The 10813-nt window shown below is 41.2% G+C and overlaps 1 protein-coding gene across 1 annotated transcript; it reads left to right on the forward strand.

The window, feature by feature from the left end:
- Positions 1 to 253: 253 nt before the first annotated feature.
- LOC147930584 (uncharacterized) lies at positions 254 to 7895 on the forward strand. Its single transcript, XM_087476943.1, has 2 exons — positions 254 to 262; positions 6858 to 7895. Exons 1-2 carry the CDS (start codon positions 254 to 256, stop codon positions 7893 to 7895), a joined length of 1047 nt encoding a protein of 348 aa, XP_087333069.1.
- The last annotated feature ends 2918 nt before the right edge of the window (positions 7896 to 10813 follow it).

Below are 10813 nucleotides of genomic sequence, written 5' to 3' on the forward strand. Positions count from 1 at the left end.
GGAACCAGGGACGACACCGTTATCCAAGGCTCCTTACAGGATGGCTCTAGCAGAGATGGCAGAGCTGAAGAAGCAGTTGGAGGATCTGTTGAGCAAGGGATTCCGATAGATATATCTGGCGTCGGGTTATCATCAAATTCCGATAGATGAGGCAGATGTGAGGAAGACTACATTCAGGACGAGGTATGGGCATTATGAGTTCGTGGTGATGCCTTTTGGGTTAACTAATACGCCAGTAGCGTTTATGAGATTGATGAACAGCGTGTTTCTGGAATTTCTGGACATGTCTGTCATCATTTTCATCGACGACATCCTGGTATATTCTAAGAGTCCTGAGGAGCATGCAGTGCATCCGAGGACAGCTCTGGAGAAGCTGCGGGAGCAGAAGTTGTTTGCTAAGTTAAGTAAGTGTAGTTTCTGGCAGCATGAGATGGGTTTTATGGGTCATATTGTTTCTGCAGAGGGAGTTTATGTAGATCCGGAGAAGATTCAGGCTATCAAGGAGTTTCCTTGGTTTGGCAAGTTACTACAGGAGATTTGTGAGGGCTTTGCGAGCAGAGCACGTCCCATGACTAAGTTGACAGGGAAGAATGTTCTTTTTGTTTGGTCACAGGAGTGCGAGGAGGGCTTTGCAAGCCTGAAGGAGATGTTGACTACTACACCAGTATTGGCTTTGCCAGAGCAGGGAGAACCCTATGTGGTTTATACAGATGCATTCAGAGTTGGTTTGGGGTGTGTGTTGATGCAGCACGGGATTGCCTACACTTCGCGGTAGTTGCGAAAGCATGAGAACAACTATCCTACTCCTGATTTGGAGATGGATGTTGTAGTTTTTACCCTCAATATTTGGAGATCTTATATTTATGGTGCAAAAGTGCAGGTGTTTACAGATCATAAGAGCCTGAAGTATATATTCACTCAGCCTGAGCTGAATTTGATGCAGAGGCGGTGGATGGAGCTAGTGGCAGATTTTGATCTGGAGATAGCCTACCACCATGGTAAGGCTAACTTGGTTGCAGATTCTTAGAGTCGGAAGAGGGCAGCTTCGGCTCAGGAGCAGGATATGGAGTCTCTGGTAGGAGAGATCAGTGCGTTGAGGTTGTGTGCGGTTTCACAGGAGCCGTTGGATTTGGAGGCGGCTGATAGAGCAGATCTTCTGAGCAGGGTGCGGTTGGCTCAAGAGAAAGATTTGGGGTTGTAGAATGCCTCTAAGGATGTTGATTCAGAGTATCAGGTATCAGCTAACGGTACTATTTTGGTGCACGGGCGATTTTTGTGTGCCCAAGGATGAGGAGTTGAGGCAGAAGATCTTGAGAAAGGCACATGCGAGCATGTTCTCTATTCATCCAGGAGCGACTAAGATGTACCGTGACCTCAAGAGGTACTACCACTAGGTTGGGATGAAGAAGGATGTAGCTAGTTGGGTCGCGAGGTGTGATGTGTGTCAGCTAGTGAAGGCTAAGCATCAGGTTTCAGGAAGGTTGGTAAAGAGCTTGCCCATTCCAGAGTGAAAGTGGGATATGATCACGATGGACTTCGTGGTAGGATTGCCACTGTCTCGGACCTTTGATGTTATTTGGGTCATTGTGGACCAGTTGACTAACTCAGCACATTTTCGGGCCATTAAGAAGACTGATGGAGGAGCGGTCTTGGCTAAGAAATATGTGAAGGAGATAGTCAGGTTGCATGGGGTGCCAGCGAGTATTGTGTTTGATAGGGATTCTAAGATCACTTCAGTGTTCTGGAAAGCATTGCAGGCAGAGATGGGCACAAAGGTGCATATGAGTACAGTTTACCATCCCCAGACAGATGGACAGTCTGAGAGGACGATCCAGACGTTGGAGGATTTGCTGAGGATGTGTGTGTTGGATTGGGGTGGCCATTGGGTGGATCACCCGTGCTTGGCAGAATTTGCTTACAGCAACAGTTAACAGGCGAGCATTGGGATGGCTCCTTATGAGGCATTGTATGGGAGGTCATGTTGTACACTGTTATGCTGGATTCAGGTGGGGGAGAGGAGCATGTATGGTGCTAGTTTTGTTCAGGAGACCTCAGAGAAGATTCGGGTTCTCAAGCTGAACATGAAGGAAGCTCAGGATAAGCAGAGGAGTTATGTCGATAAGAGGAGGAGAGATCTTGAGTTTCAGGTGGGAGACAGAGTGTACCTCATGATGGCCATGTTTCGGGGTCCGAACAGGTCATTGACAGTGACTAAGTTGAGTCTGAGGTATATGGGTCCGTTCAGAGTGATTGAGCGGGTGGAACCGGTAGCAAATAGGCTGGAGTTGTCTGAGGTTATGCGTGCGTTCCACAAGGTTTTTCATGGATCGCTGTTGCGGAAGTGTCTCCGTGAGGATGATCAGTTGTTGGCTAAGATTCCTGAGAACCTTCAGCCTAACATGACTTTAGAGGCGAGACCAGTGAGGGTTCTTGAGAGGAGGATCAAGGAACTTCAGAAGAAGAAGATTCCTTTGATAAGAGTCCTTTGGGACTGTGATGGTGTTGAGGAGCAGACTTGGGAGCCAGAGGCGAGGATGAAGGCAAGGTTTAAGAAGTGGCATGAGAAGCAGGCCGCGACTTGAGCTTGTCTAGCCTGGTCCCAGCTGTAGTCCGTGGCTGGAGCAGCAAAGGAGTATTCCAGCCCATCTCTCTTGTTTACTTGGTCGCTTAGGGGTGGTTGGTTGTGCGACTAAGTAACAAGATGAGGTGGTGTTCGGGATACGAGATTTCCGCGAGGTGGTGTTTTGAGGGATATTTTTCTGAAATAGAAGTTTCTAAAAGTGGAAAGTTTCCAGAAGTGGAAAGTTCTAAAATTGGAAAGTTTTATGTGAGTTAGAATTTGTCTATTTTTAGTGGTTGTGAGCCTTGGAGGGGCTTGTGTGCAGAGCCGGCCAAGAGTACAAGCAAAGCAAGCCTGTGCTTGCGGCCGTTAATTATTTATACAATATTTCGGCCAATATTTGCAAAGTGATGTCTTTTGTCTAGCGGTAAAGTTGTTGTGCAAGTATTCAACTGGTAAAGGGTTCGAATCCCAAATCCACTTTTCTTTTTAATTTTTAAAACTAGCCCTTAAATTTTTTAACCAGCCTTTTAAATGCAGCTTTTAATTTTTTTAGGGCATTTGGCCTTTAAAAACTCAGCGCCGGCTCTGCTTGTGTGGCCTTCGTGGCGGCCTTTTGAGTCATTGTGCCCATGTGTGGCGGTCTTTTGAGACATTGTGTGGCCTTCGTGGCGGTCTTTTGAGACATTGTGTGGCCTTTGTGGTGGGCTGTTTAGCCAATTGTGTGGCCTTTGTGGCATCCTATTTAGCCAATTGTGTGGCCTTTGTGGCGGGCTGTTTAGCCAATTGTGTGGCCTTTGTGGCGGGCTGTTTAACCAATGTACATGTTTAGGCGGTCCTTCAGGATGTGTGGTCTTCGTGATGGTCTTTCTGGACGTGTGGCCTGTTTAGGCAATCCTTCGGGATGAGAGGTCTTCGTGACGGTCCTTCGGGACGTATGGTCTTCGTGACGGTCCTTTGAGATGAGTGGTCTTCGTGACGGTCCTTCTGGAAAATTGGCTTTTGTGGTGGTCTTGTTTAGGACATTTGTTTGGCCTTGGTGGCGGTCCTGTTTAGGACATTTGTTTTGCCTTGGTGACGGTTCTGTTTAGGACATTTGTTTGGCCTTGGTGGCGGTCCTGTTTAGGACATTTGTTGGCCTTCGTGGCGGCCCTTGTGGCATGTTGATGATCCTTGTGTTGTCATCAGGTATTCCAGTGAGGGGATATGTGGTTGGTATGACATAGTGTTGTTTTACGCGAGCCACGGGAAGAAACCTGGATAGGGATAGGACTCATATGTGTTCAGAATTGTTTGCTCACGACTTTTGGGGGACTTTGGTTCTCTTAGTACTTCCATATTATGAGACTTTGTGGCTTGAGAGTATGGTTGGTATATCGACTTCGGATAACGATCCGGGGGCGCGCTGTAGGGTGGCAACCCGAGAGACGAATATTGGACTTCCTTTATATATTATGGCATGCGGGCTTAGGCCTGATGAGGAGCCAATAAAAACTCAAGGTTGAGGCCTATGAGTAAAAAGGAAATTCCAAAAGTCGAGAGCAAATAATGCCTGGAACGTGAGTCTATCACCTAGAGGTGACCTTTCCTAGATCGGTTGGAGGAGGTGCGGGCCGTGGAGACGGTTGCACAGGAGTCCTTGACTGATGGTTGTTCGAGATTCGAGGACGAATCTATGTTGGTGGGGGAGAATTGTAACATCCACGAACCGGAATCCAGATTTGGGATGTGCATCGGTCGATGTAAGGCCGGTTATGTGCGGACAATTTTAAGTTAAACGCTGCATTTTGGGTTAGGGAAAACCCTTAAGTCGAGTTTTTGTCTTCATTCGGCGAGTTTAGCCGCTTTTGAGAGAAAAGAGAAGGAGAAAACTGTTCTTGAGCGTTCTTGAGGATTTTGGGAGATTTGAGGATGTTCCTGTAGAGATCTGTAGTTGGGATCGTTGTAGGAGCTTCCTAGGAGCGTTGTTTTGCTTGTTTAAGGTTCAGAATCTTCTTGGCAAAGGTGAGTGCATGACCATGGCTTATCTAAGCTTGAGATTTCTCTGATCTGATTGTTTCTATGTTGTTTGGCTTGTTAGAACATTATTAGAGGCTTTGTGAAGCTTTCTTGCGGCTTGGGATCGAGTTTGACATTTGTAGGAATGAAGATCCAGCGGGAAGCTTCGGGGAAGACGATGCTCGGCATGTGCATCGGTCGATGCACTTTATGCGTTGGTCGATGCAAATGCGAGGACGGCGCGATTTGACCTAGGAACATCGGTTGATGCCATGTGGAGGCGTCGGCCGATGCAACTAAAGTTTTTTGTGAAATGTCGAGCATGCGTTGATGAAATATGAGCATCGGTCGATGCATATCATGCGTCGGTTGATGCATATCATGCGTCGGTCGATGCAATCCCATGATGGTGTCGGTCAATGCAAAGTTGGCGTCTGTCGATGTAGTGCCTGGTTTGTTTGTTTATTGTTGTTTGATGGTAAGAGTATCTCAATTGCTTGTGTGTATAGCCCAGTAGATGGGAGGATTGCCTCACTGAGTGTTTATAAAATACTCATGCATCTCAATTTGTGTTTGTGGTGCAGGTAAAGGCAAAGTGTGATCGTGGAATCAAGGTGATGAAGAGAAGGATGTTATAGGGACTCGATTGGATGTTGTCTGGCTTTGCTAGGTTGCTAGAGTTGAGTCATTAGAATGTGGTTTAGGTTGCTGGTTCTATGATTCATGTTGTTTGGAATATTGGTTTAATTGTTATGCTTTAATATTAGTTAGTTATTATTGGATATTTATTGATTATTCATTGGTATTGTTTATTTTCGCTGTTGGTGTAATTGTGGTTAGGTGGCTAGTTGGATATGAGACCACTAGTTTAGAGTATTTTATTTATTAATACTATTTATTATTTATTATTTTAAAAAAAACGGGTCGGATCATTTCAATACTCAAACATGAGAAATGATCTTCTAATAAAGAAAATATATATGAGGCCATACATCAAGCCAGTTCAGCTACGGTAGTGATAATCAGAAGTTTGGTTCCTCCTGTAAACATTCCTCCATTAATCTACATAATTAACAAATCATGTTACTTAGGGCTCGAACCCCTTGCCTTCTTGTGTAGAAGCATTAATCAACCATTAGTCAATCATTGGGCCAAGAGGGCTTCCACTATGGTTAATACTTTAAAAAATGAGAATTTGTATACATATTTGGAAATTATATACTTTTGCCTTAACTTCTTTTTTTTTTTACTTTTGTCCTAACCAGTTCAAACGTTTGACAGAAAACAACAAGTTGCATAAAATTATCTTAAATTATCTTGCACAATTGTATTTATTTGCATTGGTTAACTATTATTAGCAATAGTAATTTGATTGTTTATCTACAAATGCAAAACTTATACTCAAACTAAACTTTGAGTTTTGTCGATTATATATATTTAGAACAAATCAAGTATCTCTTACGTATGGAGAAAACAAGTCTTCATCAGGGAAACATAACAACTGCAACAGCATGGCATAAGTAGTTTAATGATCTTTTCAATAAAATTATATCTTGTATGATTTTTGTAGATATAAAGAGTTATCAAGTAGCATAATAGTTAAAGTCACAAGTTTTGTATGCCTTTTCTCTAGTATTATATTAATTAAACATTTTAACTTGACTGCCTATCTGTACATTGTTGTAAAACAAGTGTGATTAATCCATCAACACATGTCATCACACTTTTACATCTGTCATTACCATGTTAATAAGTGGTATGACTCATAACTTCTTTATTCCACTATAAGTAAGAATTATATAACATGAGAAAGACACAATAATAATGTAAAGCTTTTTACTCTCCTCCACTCTCGTAGCCTCTCCTCCCTCTCCCTCTCTTTAGTATTTCTTGTTTTACATTATAGAATATTATATACATATAGGTGTATTATAGTTATAGTTTACATCACGTTATCAGCACGATCGTCTCTCTGCTCCAACCGATCTAACCGTTTCTATACAAGATCACTCTTTTGAGGTAACATCTAATTTATGTCGAATTTGTTTATTTAAAATTTCTTTAAATTCCTCTAAATTCAAGAATATATATATGAGATATTTACGGAGTAAAAAGACTATGTCTTCTCCTTGATCATAATGGTAGGCTCTGCCTCCTTGATCATATAGATCTACATTCTTGATCAGAAAGATAGACTCTGCCTTCTCGATCATATGTTAAGATTTATATTATATTATGGAAGGCTCTGCCTCCTCAAAATCTCATGAATAAATTAATAATGGACTTATTATTCATGTAGATAATTATGTCAAATCTCGCCAGACTCGAAATCCTTGCCCTTGATGTATCTGGAAAAAATTATATGACATGGGCATCGGATGCACGAATGCATCTGAGATCGGATGGGCTTTTAAGCACCATCGATCCGTCGAAAACGACGTCAGATGAGGATAAGGCCAAGGCCATGGTGTTTTTACGCCACCACCTCCACGATAATCTGAAAAACGAGTACATCACGAAAGAAGATCTTGTAGATATTTGGCAATCACTCAAAGATAGGTTTGATCACCAGAAATATGTGATCTTACCAAAGGCTAGACATGAGTGGTTAAATCTCCGGTTCTTGGATTACAAAAGTGTTGGTGAATTTAATTCCGCTATGTTCGGAATCACCTCCAGGATGGCTTTGTGTGGCGAAGAAGTGAGCGATTATGATATGATCAAAAAAATGCTCTCAACTTTTCATCCTGGACATGTAATCCTGCAAGAACAATACCGGACCAAAGGATACACTCGATATTCTGAGTTAATGCACGTTCTTCTTGTTGCTGAACAAAATAATCAACTCGTGATGCTGAATCATCAAACTCTTCCAACTGGATCAGCTCCACTTCCAGAAATGAATGTTGCTTCATCCAGTTATAATAATTGGCAAGGACGAGGACGCGGACGCGGTCGAGGCCATGGCCGTGGTCGTGGGCGTGGAGGAGGTCGTGGTCGAGGTAGAGGAAGAGGTCACTATTCTAATAGCTTCAACGCTGGCAAAGCCAACAACGATCTTCATGTAAATGATGTCAGCCGCGTTATAAAGAAAAAAGATGAGAGTAGTTGTTACAGATGCGGCATGAAAGGTCATTGGTACCAAACTTGTAGTATACCAAAGCATTTGGCCGATCTATATCAAGCGTCTCAAAAGGAAAAAGAAAGAGACGTTGAGACCAATCTCATCTCAAATGAAGCTGGACCTTCCTACCATGGTCTCAATGATGAAACTCATCTGGATATCGCAGATTTCCTCGTCAATCAAGTTTCATTTCTTCTCTCTCAAAATGAATGACTCTGCTAAAAGCGTGAGCACTATATCTGGAAATGCAAAGATTATAATGGGCTTTGGCAAAGCCAATTTTTCAATGCCAAGGGGAACAAAATTTGAAATAAAAGATGCATTATATTCCCCTAAGTCTCAACGAAACTTGATAAGTTTCAGAGATATCCGAAGAAATGGATATCATATAGAGACTATGAATAAGAATGGCATTGAATATCTTTGCATCAAATCCGAGGAAAAACATATATTGGAAGAGTTACCAATGTTATCCTCTAGATTATATTGCACAAAAATAAATGTACTCGCATCGTATGTTACAGTAAACTCAAAGTTTACTAATACGTTTAAAATTTGGCATGAGAGACTTGGACATCCTGGTTCAATCATGATGCAAAAAATTGTGCAAAATTCTAATGGCCACCCGTTAAAAAACCAGAAAATTTATTGTTCTAGTGAGTTTTCATGTGATGCATGTTCTCAAGGAAAACTCATAATTAAGCCATCGCCAACCAAAGTCGGGAATGAATTGCCAATATTCTTAGAGAGAATACATGGTGATATATGTGGACCTATTCACCCTTCATGCGGGCCATTTCGTTATTTTATGGTAATGAACGCATCTAGTAGATGGTCATATGTGTGTCTTTTGACAACACGGAATACGGTTTTAGCAAAATTCATTTCCCAAATAATCAGGTTAAAAGCACAATTCTCTGATTATGCCATAAAGAAAGTAATGCTTGATAACGCTGGTGAATTCACTTCACAAGCTTTTAATGAATATTGTATGTCAATGGGAATTGATGTTGAACATCTGGTCCCTCATGTTCATACACAAAATGGCATGGCTGAATCTTTGATTAAACAGTTACAACTCATTGCTAGACCGTTGATATTGAGAATAAAACTCCCAATTTCTATATGGGGTCATGCTATATTGCATGTTGCAGCGTTGGTCCAAATACGACCAAGTGCATACAATACATATTCCCCTTTACAATTAACGTCTGGTCAAGAACCAAACATTTCTCATCTCCGCGTTTTTGGATGTGCGGTTTATGTTCCTATAGCCCCACCGCAAAGAACAAAAATGGGGCCACAAAGGAGATTGGGAATATACGTCGGTTATGCATCACCGAGTATCATAAATTCTCTTGAACCACAAACTGGTGATATGTTTACAGCACGTTTTGCTGATTGCCATTTTAATGAAGATGAATTTCCAGCGTTAGGGGGAGGAATTAAATAGGTACCAAAAGAGATTACATGGAATACACCATCTTTGGTACATCTTGATCCCCCTACGAATCAACGTGAGCTGGAAGTTCAGAAAATTGTACATTTACAAAATTTGGCAAATCAATTACCAGATGCGTTCACAGATACAAAAAGGGTGACAAAATCACATATTCCCGCTGCAAATGCACCATCAAGAGTTGAAATTCCTAAAGAGGAAATCGATGGGAAAAAGGTTAATGAGCCTAAAGTTCAATTGAAACGGGGGAGGCCAATAGGTTCTAAAGATAAAAATCCCCGAAAGAAAAAGAAAATGGGAGACGGAAATGAAAAGGTTCAAGAGGAACCAAGTGAAGAGAAAAGTCATCAGGAAGACGATACAAAAAATTATGAGATCTCTATTAACTATGCCCAAGATGGAAAATTATGGGCTAGAGATGAAATCAATGATGATAATGGAATATTTTCTTTTTCTGTATCTAAAGAGATTGATTATGAAAATGATGATCCTGGTCCAAGGTTTGTGTCAGAATGCCAACAAAGGCCTGATTGGAAAAAATGGAAAAGTACAATGCAAACTGAATTGTTCTCCCTTAATAAAAGAAATGTCTTCGGACCTATTGTCACTGCATCTAATGATAGAAAACATGTTGGGTGCAAGTGGGTTTTCGTGAGAAAGAGAAATGAGAAAGATGAGATAACACGATATAAAGCCCAATTTTTTGCACAAGGTTTTTCTCAAAGGCCGGGAGTTGATTATGAGGAAACATATTCTCCGGTCATAGATGCAATTACATTCAGGTACTTAATGAGTCTAACAGCTTCTAATAATTTAGAAATGTACCTTATGGATGTAGTGACAGCGTATTTATATGGATCATTGGATAATGAACTACACATGAAAATTCCAGAAGGATTTAAGATTCCTGAGACTTTAAAGGAAAAGCCTAATGAGATCTATGCGGTAAAATTACAGTGATCACTTTACGGATTAAAACAATCTGGACGCATGTGGTATAATCGCTTAAGCGATCACTTATTGAAGAAAGAGTATGTAAATAATGAAATATGCCCTTGCGTCTTTATAAAGAAATCCTCATCGGGAATTGTGATCATTGCTGTATATGTTGATGATCTCAATATAATTGGAACTCAAAAGGAGATTGATTATGCTAGAACTCATATGAAAGAAGATTCGAAATGCAAGATCTTGGAAAGACAAAATTTTGTCTCGGTCTTCAGATAGAACATCTCCAAGATGGAGTATTTGTGCATCAGTCAAATTATACGAAAAAGATTTTAAAGCGCTTTTATATGGATAAAGCGACTCCTTTGAGTACTCCAATGGTCGGTAGGTCTCTGAATGTTGATACAGATCCATTCAGACCTTGTGAAGAGAATGAAAAAATACTTGGTCCCGAAGTACCTTATATGAGTGCTATCGGTGGACTTATGTATCTTGCAAATTGTGCTCGACCAGACATTGCATTTGCAACTAATTTACTTGCAAGATACAACTCAGCTCCTACCCGCAGGCACTGGAATGGAATTAAGCACATATTCCGCTATCTTCAAGGTACGATTGTGGGATTGTTGTATCGTAGAAACTCTGCGTTTGGTCTAGTTGGTTTTGCAGATGCAGGATATTTATCGGATCCACATAAATCTCGATCCCAAACTGGATACGTTTT

This window comes from Camelina sativa, chromosome 12 (assembly GCF_030686135.1).
Source record: "Camelina sativa cultivar CO46 ecotype springtype chromosome 12, ASM3068613v1".
In the NCBI taxonomy this organism is placed as follows: Eukaryota; Viridiplantae; Streptophyta; class Magnoliopsida; order Brassicales; family Brassicaceae; genus Camelina; species Camelina sativa.